The sequence below is a fragment of the Leuciscus leuciscus genome, assembly GCF_965113295.1.
Source record: "Leuciscus leuciscus genome assembly, chromosome: 15".
In the NCBI taxonomy this organism is placed as follows: Eukaryota; Metazoa; Chordata; class Actinopteri; order Cypriniformes; family Leuciscidae; genus Leuciscus; species Leuciscus leuciscus.
In genome coordinates, this window is record NC_138739.1 from 22,545,221 (window position 1) to 22,560,683 (window position 15,463).

At 40.2% G+C, this 15,463-nt stretch overlaps 1 protein-coding gene across 1 annotated transcript in view; it reads left to right on the forward strand.

Moving 5' to 3' along the window:
- The window catches only part of LOC309475104 (CD48 antigen-like), a 48,430-nt gene extending 33,160 nt beyond the window's left edge, over positions 1-15,270 (forward strand). Inside the window, exons 2-6 of the mRNA XM_082137722.1 lie at positions 9,660-9,989; positions 10,194-10,493; positions 10,667-10,774; positions 10,880-10,983; positions 13,056-15,270. Coding sequence (XP_081993848.1) covers positions 9,660-9,989; positions 10,194-10,493; positions 10,667-10,774; positions 10,880-10,983; positions 13,056-13,109 — 896 coding nt within the window. The 3' untranslated portion in view covers positions 13,110-15,270. The remainder of the gene's footprint in view (positions 1-9,659; positions 9,990-10,193; positions 10,494-10,666; positions 10,775-10,879; positions 10,984-13,055) is intronic.
- The last annotated feature ends 193 nt before the right edge of the window (positions 15,271-15,463 follow it).

The window sequence follows — 15,463 nt, forward strand, 5'->3', positions numbered from 1 at the left end:
ATGAGGGGAGTTACACCGGGTTAACCAGTAAGATAATGCATACATTACATCATATAGAAAAATACACTCTAAACAAAAATGGTGCTAAATAGCACTAAAAGTGGTTCATTGGCTTGTAATCATAGGGGAACCACTTTAAGTGCCATATAGCACCTACCTTTGTCAAATGGTGCTATGTAGAACCATAAGAGGTGCCATATAGCACCTTAACCACCCCAAAGAACCGCTAAAGAACCGCTGAAGAACCAAACTGGGCTTAACAGGTTCTTTAAATGGTAGTGGTGCTATATCAGAATCAGAATCAGAATCAGAAAGAGCTTTATTGCCAAGTGTGCTTGCACCCACAAGGAATTTTTCTTGGTACTGAAGCTTCCAGTGCACATATACAAATACAAATACAACAAGAAACATAGTAATACAAATTCTAAGAATAAAATATATAAAAAAATAAAATAAAATAAAATAGTATAAAAAGTAAAAAAAAGGGGTCACAGTTGGGTTTAGTCTGAATAAACATTTACAGATTATGAACATATTTACAGTATTTTGAGAAGTATGAATAATATAAATATAAATATCACCTGAGTTAGAGAATATTACACTAGACAGTGGGAGTCTAGTGCATGTTACAGATTATGAACATATTTACAGTATTTTGAGTAGTATGAATAATATAAATATAAATATCACCTGAGTTAAGAGAATATTGCACTAGACAGTGGGAGTATTGCACTTGCAGGCATATGCCTTGGGGGGCATGTTAAGTGTTCAGAAGGGAAATGGCCTGTGGAAAGAAACTGTTCCTGTGCCTGGATGTTCTTGTGGCCAGTGATCTGTGTCGCCGTCCTGACGGTAACAGTTCAAACAGGGGGTGTCCAGGGTGAGTGGAGTCTGTGATGATTTTACCTGCTCTCTTCCTCACTCTGGAAGAGTACAGGTCCTGGAGGGTTGGCAGGGGGGCACCAATAATCCTCTCTGCTGTCCGGACTGTCCGTTGTAGTCTCCTGATGTCCGATTTGGTAGCTGAACCAAACCAGACAGTGATGGAAGTGCTTAAAACAGACTCAATGACGGCTGAGTAGAACTGGATCAGCAGCTCCTGTGGCAGATTGAACTTCTTCAGCTGGCGAAGGAAGTACAGTCTCTGCTGGGCCTTTTTCACAATGGAGTCAATGTGATTTGCCCACTTCAGGTCCTGAGAGATGGTAGAGCCCAGGAACCTGAATGACTCCACTGCTTCCACAGTGCTGTTCATGATGGTGAGAGGGGGGAGTGCTGGGGATTTTCTCCTGAAATCCACAATCATCTCCACTGTTTTGAGCGTGTTCAGCTCAAGGTTGTTATAGCTGCACCAGACAGCCAGCTGTTCAACCCCCAGTCTGTAAGCAGACTCGTCACCATTTTGGATGAGACCGATGACGGTGGTGTCGTCTGCAAATTTCAGGAGCTTGACAGAGGGGTCTTTAGAAGTGCAGTCATTAGTGTACAGGGAGAAGAGCAGTGGGGAGAGAACGCACCCTTGGGGGGCGCCAGTGCTGATGGTGAGGGTCCTGGATGTGAGCTTCCCCAGTCTCACTCGCTGCTGCCGGTCTGTCAGGAAGCTGGAGATCCACTGACAGATTGAGGATGGCATGGAGAGCTGAGTCAGTTTGGCTGTGAGAAGATCAGGGATGATGGTATTGAAGGCCGAACTGAAGTCCACAAATAAGATCCGTGCAGGGCCGGCCCGCGGCATAGGCGGTATAGGCAAATGCTAGGGGCGCCACTCATCCATAGGGGCGCCAGAATGATTTTTATTTTTTTTTATTTTTTTTTATTTTTTTATATATATATATATAATACTATTTTAAAACCATTAATTCGAAATACTACTACAAAAAAAAAAAAAAAAAAAAAAGTCCGGCTCACCAATCGTCCCCCGCCCATCGAGTGCTTGAAGTGCGTCAGAAACAGAGCGCGCGCGCGATCAGTTGTTGGTAATTTGTTGTGTAGCGTGCGCGACTCCGCATCCAATGTAGACAGCACTGCTTTTGTTAACACACAGCTCGTAGAAACGGGCCTGGCAGCTCGCGCCAGTTCTAGACGCGGTGAAAGTTTCCTGATTGTGACGGAAGGCCGAATTTACATGACACATTATAAATGAGCATAGTCTGCGATAGATACAGTGCCAAAAAGAAGAGAAGAGGATAAAAGGGGATAAAGACAGAGGTAAAGTGATGTAGTGAATGAACAATTTATGGCATAGGAGGAGTAAGATACTATAATTTCATGGCAGTTATTTTTACCTTAAACTTAATGTTAGCAGTTGTTCTGAGTTCTCCATCTCCAGAGTCCCCAGACTGTGTGGTTTTGTAACAATCATGTCAGTTTTAAGACGCATTTTTTATTATCACTTTTTTATTAATGTTTTACTCTACAGTTGTGCAGTTGTGGGGATACAGTACAGGCCAAAAGTTTGGAAACATTACTATTTTTAATGTTTTTGAAAAAAGTTTCTTCTGCTCATCAAGCCTGCATTTATTTGATCAAAAATACAGAAAAAATAATAAATATTGTGATATATTATTACAATTTAAAATAATTGGTTTTCAATTTATTATACTTTAAATTATCATTTATTTCTGTGATGCAAAGCTGAATTTTCAGCATCATTACTCCAGTCTTCAGTGTCACATGTGACATCCAGTCTATCACATGATCCTTTAGAAATCATTCTAATATTCTGATGTATTATGAGTGTTGGAAACAGTTCTGCTGCCTAATATATTTGATGACTAAAATGTTAAAAAGAACTGCATTTATTTAAAATAAAATAAAATATTTTCTAATTATATAAATCATCTTTACGATCACTTTTTATCAATTTAACACATCCTTGCTGAATAAAAGTATTGATTTATTTCAACCAAAAAAAAAAAAAAAAAAAAAAACAACTGACCCCAAATTACTGACCAGTAGTGTATATTGTTGTTACAAAAGATTTCTATTTTTAAAACATTGATAAATAAATAGTAAAAAAATTTTTTTTTTTAAAGTATCCTAAAAAAGTATCACAGGTTATGAAAAAATATTAAGCAGCAGAACTGTTTCCAACTTTGATAATGAATCATCATATTAGAATGATTTCTAAAGGATCATGTGATAGACCGGATGTCACATGTGACACTGAAGACTGGAGTAATGATGCTGAAAATTCAGCTTTGCATCACAGAAATAAATGATAATTTAAAGTATAATAAATTGAAAACCAATTATTTTAAATTGTAATAATATATCACAATCAGAGCCGGATTAACGCAAAGGCAAACTAGGCACGTGCCTAGGGCCCGATTGGCGGGATGGGGCCCAGACAGAGGGACAAAAAAAAAAAAAAAAAAAAAAAAAAGTACAAATGTCCTATCTACAATTTATTTCAATATTTATGAATTAACTAAAAATAGTGACGATGTTTATCTTAACCATAGACTGTTACATTACTGCAGTTAAACCAATTAATGTGTCCGTTACAAAGCGGGTGCCGGCTTCTGAAAGTATGTGTAACGAACGCATCCATAAGGTGCTGCGAGGCAAAAGCCTAATAAGCACACAAAGAAGCACAGCTCATAATGCAGGTGTGTGAGTTGTCGTCATCTATTTTGGAGTGATTGCAATGTATTCTAAATATAAACTTGTACTGCAGATCAGCGTCATTTCTGGAAAAATCATTCACCGCTTTATTACGAGTTTAAAAGAGCGCGAGCGTCATTAACGTGCCCAGACGCGACGCTTTGAATTTGCGCGTAGCCTACAATGAATAACATCGCGTCGGGAGCTGACTAGTAAAAAAGCTACAAAATTAAAAGACAAGACGTCTGTATTCTAAGTTAAAAAGCCAACACACTACAACATTTTTAAATGTTTCAAATAAAGGATCTCATATCTATGGGTCTATCTTCTAAATTCTGCTGATGATTAGATTATACCCTGACATTACGCCAATAATATCAGTTTATACATTTTTTTATGCTCAGTAGCGATCGTGTCTTTCTCTTCCACTTGATTTGTGTATAGCATATTTAAGGTAGCAATGCAATATAAAAGCACTTATGCTCATCTACTGAAGTGGGATTCTGGAACTGTGAATAAATTGAATAAAACAGCAAAATAACAACAACAACAGTAACATCTTCATTAAACAAAAAAGAGATTACCTTAGATAAAGTTTGATTAATATGTACATACATTACCGGTAAAAGTCTGGACCCATTACTATTTTTAATGTTTTTGAAAGAAGTTTATTATTATGCTCTACAAGTCTGCATTTATTTTATCAAAAATACAGAAAAAAACAGGAATATTCAGCAAGGATGTGTTAAATATATAAAAAGTGATAGTGAAGACTTTTTTAAAACAACTTTTTAATAATCAAAAATCCTGAAAAAAAGTATCACAGGTTATAAAATAAATATTAAAGGAGAAGTTCACTTTTAAAATGAAAATTCTGTCATCATATACTCACCCTCATGTTGTTTCAAACCTGTATGAATTTCTTTCTTCTGCTGAACACAAAGGAAGATATTTAGAAGAATGTCAGTAACCAGACAGTTTTAGATACCATTGACTTCCATAGTATATTTTTCCTACTATGGAAGTCAATGGTATCTAAAACTGTCTGGTTACTGACATTCTTCTAGATATCTTCCTTTCTGTTCAGCAGAAGAAAGAAATTCATACAGGTTTGAAACAACATGAGGGTGAGTATATGATGACAGAATTTTCATTTTAAAAGTGAACTTCTCATTTAAGCACCATTTCTAACATTTGATAATAAATCTGAATATTATAAAGTTTTCTGAAGGATCACGTGACACTAAATTCAGCTTTGCATCACATAATAATATTTCACTATATTATTTTTCTGTATTTTTTATCAAATAAATCCAGGCTTGATGAGCATAAGAGACTTCTTTCAAAAACATTAAAAATAGTAATGTGTCCAAACTTATGTACTGTGTAAGTAAAAATATACTGCTTTTAAAATTAAATGTTGTATAAATAAAAAGGTTAGGAATCATATTTGTTTCAAGCGTTTTTTTATTGGGGGTGGGGGGCCTCCAACATGAATTTTGCCTAGGGCCTCCTAATGTCTAGAACCGGCCCTGATCACAATATTAAATTTTTTTCTGTATTTTTGATCAAATAAATGCAGGCTTGATGAGCAGAAGAAATTTCTTTCAAAAACATTAAAAATAGTAATGTGTCCAAACTTTTGGCCTGTACATTTTATGGCATAGTAATGATATTTATTTACAGGTTTATTCAAAATAGCAAAGTTCACATTAAATCTTTATTGTAAATCGTGCTATAAAAGATAATGGGGACTTGACTTGAATGCTATGTAATGCTCTTGGTATTTGTGTGTGTGTGTGTGTGTGTGTGTGTGTGTGTGTGTATATATATATATATATATATATATATATATATATATATATGCTAAATCATGAACACAATGACGGGGTGAAATGGGCTGTGATGCATGGGGCGCCAGGTAAAATCTTGCCTAGGGCAGCAAATTGGTCAGGGCCGGCCCTGGATCCGTGCATAAGTCCCAGGTCTGTCAAGATGTTGCAGGATATAGTGCAGTCCCATGTTGACTGCATCATCCACAGACCTGTTTGCTCTGTAAGCAAACTGAAAGGGATCCAGAAGGGGTCCAGTGATGTCCTTCAGATAGGCCAACACCAGTCTTTCAAACGACTTCATGACCACAGACGTGAGAGCGACAGGTCTGTAGTCATTAAGTCCAGTGATTTTAGGTTTTTTGGGAACCGGAATGATAGTGGAGCGTTTGAAGCAGCAGGGAACTTCACACTGCTCCAATGATCTGTTGAAGATCTGCGTGAAGACTGGGGCCAGTTGGTCAGCGCAGGCTTTTAGACAAGCAGATGAGATGCCGTCTGGGCCTGAAGCTTTCCTAGTCTTCTGTTTTTTGAAGACTCGGCTCACGTCCTCCACACAGACCTTAAGCTCAGGTTGGATGGCAGAAGGGGGGAGGAGAGGGGTTGCAGGAGGTGATGGTGGATGTGTGAAGTGCACATCAGAGCGGGTGTGAGGTGTGAGTCTGGGCGGGTGTGAGGTGTGAGTCAATCCCATATAGCACCTTAACCACCGCAAAGAACCCCTGAAGAACCGCTGAAGAACCATTTTTTTTTAGTGTGTACATTGTATAACAAGTCCATATGTGGTCAGTTTCCGGCTATCCTACCACACATACATTCAGATCCAGAAGGACCCTTATACTGTGTAAGAATAGGGTGACCAATCTCCATTCGAACATAGAGGTCCACATCATGAAAATCATGAAAATGAAACTCATTTTGTGTTATATTGTCCATGTTATGATGATTTTAGAAATGTATTATTTGGTGAATTGTTTGTTAAAAAGCCTGAAATGTTCTGGATTAGTGATGACGACAAGATGAATGGTTGTTTAATTTTAATGTGTTTAAATTGGCTACTTTTGTTTGTAAAGCCTGGATGCGGCGGCAGACTTGTTTATTTAAATAAGTTCATGTATGTTGTGCCTACTGTCTTACAACTGTTTTTTTGTTGGTGATATTGGTGTCTTACAAGCCCATTATGTCACAGTGTCTGGTTGTGTTTCCCCGTGTATCCACTAGATGTCCTCCTTTTCCCCACGGTGTCGTGCACATGAACTTCAATTCCCATAATTCCTGTCTGTGTATTACACTCAGGTGTTAGTAATTGTAATCACCAGCTGTCTCTCGTTTTCCCCTCGTCATGCATGTATTTAATGCCCTGTTTGTCTTGTGTTCTTTGTGGATCAATGTTGTATGTCACGCCGCTTCTGTTCTCGTGTTTTCCTGCCTTGCCTGTTTATTGTTTTGTATTGATTTCCTGGATATTGAACCCTGCCTGTCTTGACTTCGTTTTTGGATTACCCAATTAAAACTCATCTTGCTGCATTTTGGATCCCGTCTGCTTTCATCCTTGTGCGGTTCGTGACAGATTGATCCACCTACCTAGGATCCAAGCAGTATGAGCGCCCGCCGCAATTTCCCCGCTGCCAGAGGGGAACAAGGAGGACCATCAGCACCAGAACCCAGAATGAACATTTTCGAATGCTTTGCACTGTGGGCTCAGATTACGGAGGAGAGAATGGCGGTCAACTCCCCTGAGCCACAGCGCAAGAACACCGGGCAAACCAGGTCGGTTAACGTTCCCCTCCGTGAACATTCCTACGTGGGGACCCGCCAGGTAAAATTTCGCGGTACCCGCGGAGGTCGCAGAGGAGGTGGAGGTGGGCGGGAGGAGATCCCGTCCCATTACCCGTTCTGGCCGCACGTCGATCCAGAGGTTCCCCCGCCGCGGGCTCCACCCAGTCCAGAGCCGTCCACTCGCCATCAGAGACGGCGGAGGAGGAGGAAACCTCTCGGCCTCGACCACGGGTCCGAGATTGTGCCCGTACAGCCCGCTGTCATTCCGGAGACTGTGCCTGTACAGCCAGCTGTCATTCCGAAGCCCGTGCACGTGCAGCCAGCTGTCAGTCCGGAGCCGGTGTCTGTTCCTGTTCCTGAGCCGGAGCCAGTGTCTGTTCCTGAGCCCTCAGTGACCGCGACACTGGCCATTATGGCCACAGCCATGTGGTGTGTGTGGGCTACGCACACACTTGAACCGGTGGTGTCTGTTCCTGGGCCGGTGGTGTCTGTTCCTGAGCCGGTGGTGCCAGTTCCAGTGCCCGAGCCGGTGGTGCCAGTTCCAGTGCCTGAGCCAGTGGTGTCTGTTCCTGGTCCGCTGATATCTGTTCCTGAACCAGTGGTGTCTGAGCCGGTGGTGTCTCTTCCTGAGCCGGTGGTGTCTGTTCCTGAGCCGGTGGTTCCAGTTCCAGTGCCTGAGCCGGTGGTGCCAGTTCCAGTTCCAGTGCCTGAGCCGGTGGTGCCAGTGCCTCAGCCGGTGGTATCTGTTCCTGAACCGGTGGTGTCTGAGCCGGTGGTATCTGTTCCTGAGCCGGTGGTGCCAGTTCCAGTGCCTGAGCCGGTGGTGCCAGTTCCAGTGCCTGAGCCGGTGGTGCCAGTTCCAGTGCCTGAGCCGGTGGTGCCAGTTCCAGTGCCTGAGCCGGTGGTGCCAGTTCCAGTGCCTGAGCCGGTGGTGCCAGTTCCAGTGCCTGAGCCGGTGGTGCCAGTTCCAGTGCCTGAGCCGGTGGTGCCAGTTCCAGTGCCTGAGCCGGTGGTGCCAGTTCCAGTGCCAGTCCCGGTGGTGCCAGTTCCAGTGCCTGAGCCGCTGGTGTCTGTTCCAGTTCCTGCGCCGTGGCCGCCCGAGGGGTCTTCACCGCCGTGGCCGCCCGAGGGGTCTTCACCGCCGTGGCCGCCCGAGGGGTCTTCACCGCCGTGGCCGCCCGAGGGGTCTTCACCGCCGTGGCCGCCCGAGGGGTCTTCACCGCCGTGGCCGCCCGAGGGGTCTTCACCGCCGTGGCCGCCCGAGGGGTCTTCACCGCCGTGGCCGCCCGAGGGGTCTTCTCCGCCGTGGCCGCCCGAGGGGTCTTCACCGCCCTGGCCGCCCGAGGGAAGGTCTCCGCCCCGGCCGCCGGATGAACGGTTTGCTTCGCTCCGGCCGCCGGATGGTCTGTTGGCTTCGCCCCGGCCGCCCGATGGTCTGTTGGCTTCGCCCCGGCCGCCGGATGGACTGGGTGCTTCCCCCCTGGTCGCCGGATGGACTGTTCGCTTCGCCCCGGCCGTCCGATGTACTGTTTGTTTCACCCCGGCCACCGGATGGACTGTTTGCTCCGCCCTGTTCCCCCGATGTACTGTCTGTGTCACCCTGGCCCCCTTTGAGTCTGTTACCTCCTGTTTCTGTTTCCCCGCACGGACCTGCATGCTGAGACTACCATACTATAATTTCTTACACCCACCAAAGGGGCATGTTGTCACATTTCACTTCTATTCTTTCGAGGTAAATCAAGAAAAAGTATACACTGTATGAAACAAAACCACATAATTGCACTAGACGTGTGAAATTAATATGAAGGTGGACTGGTTCTTAGGTAGACTTGGTCATCGCCATGGTGTGTCGGTAAGGACATGGAGACAGGAAACCCATTCAAATGACTTTAATGTCCATCAAGTTCACAGGTTACATTGGAATGGATGGTAACTTATGTGCGTATGTGTGGTATAAACAAAGGAAAGGAGAAATAAGTAAAGCAAAGGAGAAATAAATTACATAAATTGAGTCTAGAATAACAGAACATGTAAATTACCAGATAACATAACAAATGTAAAGCTGTTCATAGCACTGTAATACAATATACATAAATAATGTGCATCCTTAAAATCCTTAAAAAGCTTTATGAACCAAATGCACATGCATATGCAGCATAGGTCAATAAACATCAAGTGTTTGACAGATTCATCATACACACAATCTAACTAACATTTGTATTAGGCGGCAAAATGCCACAATGGCATAAATGACTATGATAAAGCAAAACAAAATTAAAAAGAAATACTCTGAACCCCAAGTGAATTTACACAAACTGAGAAAGTCAAAAAGTGGTAGGTTGTGCCAGTTCCAGTGCCTGAGCCGCACTGTGCCCCGCTCCCCTCTACGTCTGTAAATTATTATAATAAAATGATACACCCCCACTCCTGTTTGTGTTTCAGGTGTGTTTGGTGTTGGTACAGATGCAGTGAAGTCAGTGTCAGTGACTGAGGGAGATTCTGTCACTCTAAACACTGATGTTACTGAAGTACAGAAAGATGATCTGATACTGTGGATGTTTGGACCTCATGACACTCGTATTGCTGAAATCCACAGACAGAACATATATATAGATGACACTGATATGATATTTGAGAAAATACTCCAGATGGACAATCCAACTGGATCTCTGACCATCAGAAACATCAGAACTGAACACACTGGACTTTATAAACTAACTATCATTAGCAGCAGAGGAACTTCATACAAGAGATTCAATGTTACTGTCTCTGGTGAGTAAATTTTAAGTGTTTCATATTATAAATGTACATCTATGTCAGACAGACTTCCTACCTATGATCAAATTAAACGTTACTGAGGACATTTAAAACTAAAATGTCAACTGCATATTAGTTTACATTAGTATCTAGTATACATTCTTTTAATTACAGATCAAATTGACATTAATGGTTACTGATGTTATTTTTGTTTTCCAGCTCATCTTCCCATTCCCGTCATCACTAGAGACTCTTCAGACAGTTCTTCATCATCATCATCAGAGTCCAGATGTTCACTGGTGTGTTCAGTGTTGAATGTGAGAGATGTGACTCTCTCCTGGTACAAAGGAATCAGTTTATTGTCCAGCATCAGTGTGTCTGATCTCAGCATCAGTCTCTCTCTACCTCTGGAGGTGGAATATCAGGATAACAACACTTACAGCTGTGTGATCTACAATCTCATCAGAAACCAGACCACACATCTGGACAACATCAGTCAACTCTGTCACACATGTAAAGGTACATCAACAGTAATTAGTGTCTATTTACTGAATTGTTCTGTTTCATCAAATATCACATAGATTAAATATTTTCTGCCTCTGTCCAAAGGGCAAAGGTATCATTGCTCTGGGTCAATGGAGGCAATGCTGATAAGAGGCCAAAGTTAAGTTAATAACCCCTTTCTGTTTTAGAATCTCAGAATGCAGTCCTTGCTGCATGTCTTTCTGCTGCACTTCTGCTTGCACTTGCTGGTTTGATGTACTTTCTCTACAGGAAACACAAAAAAACGGCACAAAAAGGTAGGATTTTCCTCTGGAAGAATTGTTTTAACGCTTTTACATGAAGTGCTTATAGTTGATGTTAATAATTGAGAAATTAACCGTCTCCTAACCCTAACTCTTTAGGAAATGGGTTTGAACCATGTACACATACAGTACAGACAGCTCAATCAGAAGACGAGGTACAATATGCTGAAACAGGATTTTTTAAACAAAATGGACAAAAAAAGGTATGATTTTCATGAAACATCATCTGTTTGCATGTCTATCCTATTTGACCAAGAAATTGGATGCTTAAAGGTTTAGTCCACCCAAAACATAAAAATCATCACTGAATCACCCTCCTGTCATTCCAAACCAGTTTGACTTGTGCCTGTCGAACAAAAATTTTAATTTTCAAAGATTATCCAGGATACTCATTTCAGTTTAATTAAAGTGACTGAGAACGGGTTCTGTCAAGCTCTAAAATGGCAAAACCTACCCTAAAAGTAGGCTATATAATTATGTGATAGTCCAAGTCTTTTATAGTTAATACAATATCTTTGTGAGGAACAGACCCACATTTATCTAAAAATTATATTTCTATTGCTTAAAAAATTTTATATAGGAGATTACACTGTAATACTGTTATGAGTGTATTTACCCTCTGGAAAACTTTAACGTTTTGAATTGTGTAATTTTTTTACTTCATCGGAATGGGATGCCACTTGGTGACTTTTGTTGTATTAGCTATGTGAACACACACACAAATCATGGACATGATTCGGATATGTTAAAGGGTCATAAAAGAAATAGTCACACTTGTCTCCTTCACGGTCAAAAATGACCGACATAGGGAATTAATGGGAAATACGGTGGTTTGAAATTTCAAATCAGCCACTGTGCAGAAAAAAGTGCACAGCAATGAAGGGGTGACACTCTAAAACTTCAAGACTGCAAACAAGACCCCCCCACGCACACAAACACACACACACACACAGAGAGAGAGAGAGAGAGAGAGAGAAATGAACTGGTAAGACTGCAACAGCAAATTTTGAGAGTATGCAAAATAAAAACAATAAATGAAAAAATACAAAAGAAACTCTCTCGCTCAAATGCACACATGCGCACACACACACACATAAATAATAATTGTGTTTGCTCTTATTTTAGCCTAATAGGTGTTCCTGATATCTGTTGCATATGCAACAATACATAAAATAATTACAGTTTGTATGTATATAGTTAAAATAATATTTATTATTATTATTACATTTTATTCCTGTTTTTTAACCTACAGTTTGATAATGATTGTTTGCTGTTGTTATTGATTGTTTGCTGCAAAATGTCTGTATAAAGTGTTTTGAATTATCTCTATCCATCCCTTATTTTGTTAGATTTTTTAATGATCAAATACTGAGGAACAAAAATGCTTGCATTGTGTTCCCTTTCTAACCAAATGTTATTGTTTGATTGTAATAAAAATGTAAAACCTGATACTTATCTAACAAAAATATCTAAGGCCTTAACTAAAAGTAGTCTTTTAGAATGTCTATATATATATATATATATATATATGTCATATATATATATATATATATAAAAGGAGAAATCATGTCTAAAACAGTGGGAATCAAAAAGCCTATGTATTTATATAGGGAGCTACAGTATAGCCTACAGGCGGTTACACGACATTACACCCGTTTTTAATGCCACTGGATGCTTTTCTTACTTAAAAAAAAATTATTTTAAAGGCCTGCACTCTATTTTAATGTGAAACGTTGCATTTATTGAAAAAAATTAAATTAATTCTAATAGGAAAAAATAGCTCATAAAAATTGGATAATTATTGCATAGTACCAGAGAAACCTTTCAAAATTCTAAATAATAATAAAAAAATATTATTGGACAAAAATACTAACATTGGCTTTCCTGAAAAAAAAATAAAAAAATTACAAGGCTTTGGTCACTTTTGACCGCAAAGGAGACAAGTGTGACTCCTAAACGAAGAGGACCAATAAACAAAACATTTAACACATTTAATTTAAACTTTAATGGGGAAACATGAGGCCATAGATCACAGACACAGTGACAGTTATTTGGCTCTTTTTCTTTTCCATTTTTTTTTTTCATGATGAAATGAATGTCTTGAAATGTCTTGTATGCCTTCTAGAGCTTGTTCAGGGATTGGTTTTTTTTTCTTCCGTTTTTTCGACTACATGCTCTGATTCAGCGTCTCTGCTGTGTCTTGGAATTTTGATGTGTGTTAATCCCACAGATGTTCTCCTGAAGTGTTTCTTAATTTGTCACATTTGTCTTACAGAAAGCTAATGAGACAGTGGAAACAGAAACAATATACTCCAGTATCGTCACATGAGACACTGACGTTTTTCAACAGAATGCTTTTGTCTGGATTTGTCAGCTTTAAAACAGTGGATTGAGAAGAAGATTTCACAATGACTTTGATATAGTAGTTTTTAAAAAATTATTATTACTTGTATATCTTTTGTGAAAAAAAAGTCAGTCTGATCCAGTAGAGGAAGATAGAAGAGCTCAACTTCTAATGTTTTGATTAGCATATGCAAATATCCCTCTAATCATAGTGAGTACAAAAACAAGCTAAAGCTCACTTTAAACCCATTGACTAAAATTGTTTTAGGTACTCAACATTCACATTAATATAACATTTTGCATCACATTTATTTGTTGCCTTTGTTGTTTATGTCTTGTTTAAGAACGAGAGTATAATGATGTTGAAAAGCTATGCACTTCAATTAGACTTCTTAAAGCAACACTATGTAACTTTTCAACCTTCATAATATATTTCCAAGATCCTTGTGATGGTACATCGACTTACAATAGGTTGAATGACACGTCTGCCATAGCCTGACAGGGTCTGTATCGCTTTTACTGGCACTATGTAACTTCGGGGTTCGGGTAGTAACCAGAGCACAAAAAGAACTACAAAATTCGACTGCTTTACGGCATACGTCACTTCCCCCACCACTTCGTCAAATTTGGACGTGAGAGGCCAAACAGCGTTTGTTTTCGGCTTTCGTGCGTATGTTTTTGTCATGGGGGTTGTTTACACCTGGCCACTTTATGCGTTTTCTCAGATCGTATAGCTATCCGATCGTGAAAAGTCCAGGTTTAAATGCCCTCCGAAACGCATTTGAGACGGATTTGAATCCGACCGCTCAAACCACTTCAGGAGGAGATCTGAGACGCATTCCAGACGAAACTGGACAAGTGTAAATGCATATGGTTGTTGAAACCACATTAGCCTACTCCTCCCAAAAATGCTAAAAAATTAAAAAAAAACACGTGAGAGCGTGTTATAGGCTATAATGTTATATCCAGATATGACGACGCGCTGGAACACGCATCACCGCAGATGAGCAACTGCATCAAGCCAACGTGCAAATTATCGCAAATCAAAGTGAAAGTAAGTCGCAGACGCTTAACACACAATCTTCATCATTAAAAGTAAAGAAACGAAATGATCTTACCAGGGCTGTTACTGCTCTCTCTTATTGCGGTCTTTGATTTTGAAATTTTAGCTGATAAAATGCAGCTCATATCTGTTGCTTTCGGTGACGTGCACTCCATTAAATCTGCATATAGCGCGAGAATTGAAGATCGAATTTAAATCCGTTTCGCCAAAATGCATTTATGTGACCAGGTGTAAATGGAATCGTTTTGATAAATCAGATAGCTATGCCTCACGAATTAGTTTGCCAGCTGAACTCAGGTGTTGTGAGGTGTATTTATCACGTAGTCCTGAGGGATATCAGACAACGCCGTTTGATGTTGATTCCTGCGATTATCATGAGAACAGCTTTCAATATCTCACATAATTATCAGGACATAAATAAGCCTAACGTAGAGGTTGTAAATAGTGTAAACGAGCACAATTTGCAAACTATTATGATAAATTGCAATAATCATGTCTAATGACATCATAACGGCCAATGTTATGAAATAATGCGACGTACATTTAACTTAATTGATGTTATCTGGCATTTTGTAATGTTTACATTCCAATAAAAACAACACAAATTAAATGATACAGTAGGCCTAGACTATAGACTATTTACTTGTGATTTAGCTGCAATCGTGTAAAAACGTTATAATATAGGCTAATATATTTACGACAGTGCAAGTATTCCACAGCAACTCTAGGGGTCGCTGTTTGACAAAAACACAATTTCTACTTAGTGTGGCTTTAATGCCCTCCCCTTCTCTTATTCTTGCTTAGTTCTGAACAATCCACCTAACAACCAATGGTTGTTGATCTCCTCAGAGTTGCTCTTCCTTATTGTTCGCACAGTAAGCCACAAGACCCCACCCCAACCCCTGCTGTATTTCCAGTAATTGTTTCCTGTCTGTCCTGTATCATAGCTCAGCAAGTCATTACATGTCCCATCATACCATATCATTTAACACGCAGGCTGAAATCTGACATGCCTCTTTGCAGTATTTTAAAGTCATGGGGATATGTTGCACTTTCTTTAATAAACAGTTTTATTGTACCAGTATGCTGCATTTCCAAATTTGTTATTTCCAAACAAAGTCTTGAGGAAAACCATTATATTTAGTTTTTTCAGGAAATAAAGGGTGTGGTCTCTGCGTCTTAATGTGACGAGATGTAGTCAGAATCACAAATTAAAGCACTTGTAGTTTTTCAACATGTGCATATGTTACTGTAGACTGTAGCCTACTCGTTGAGGT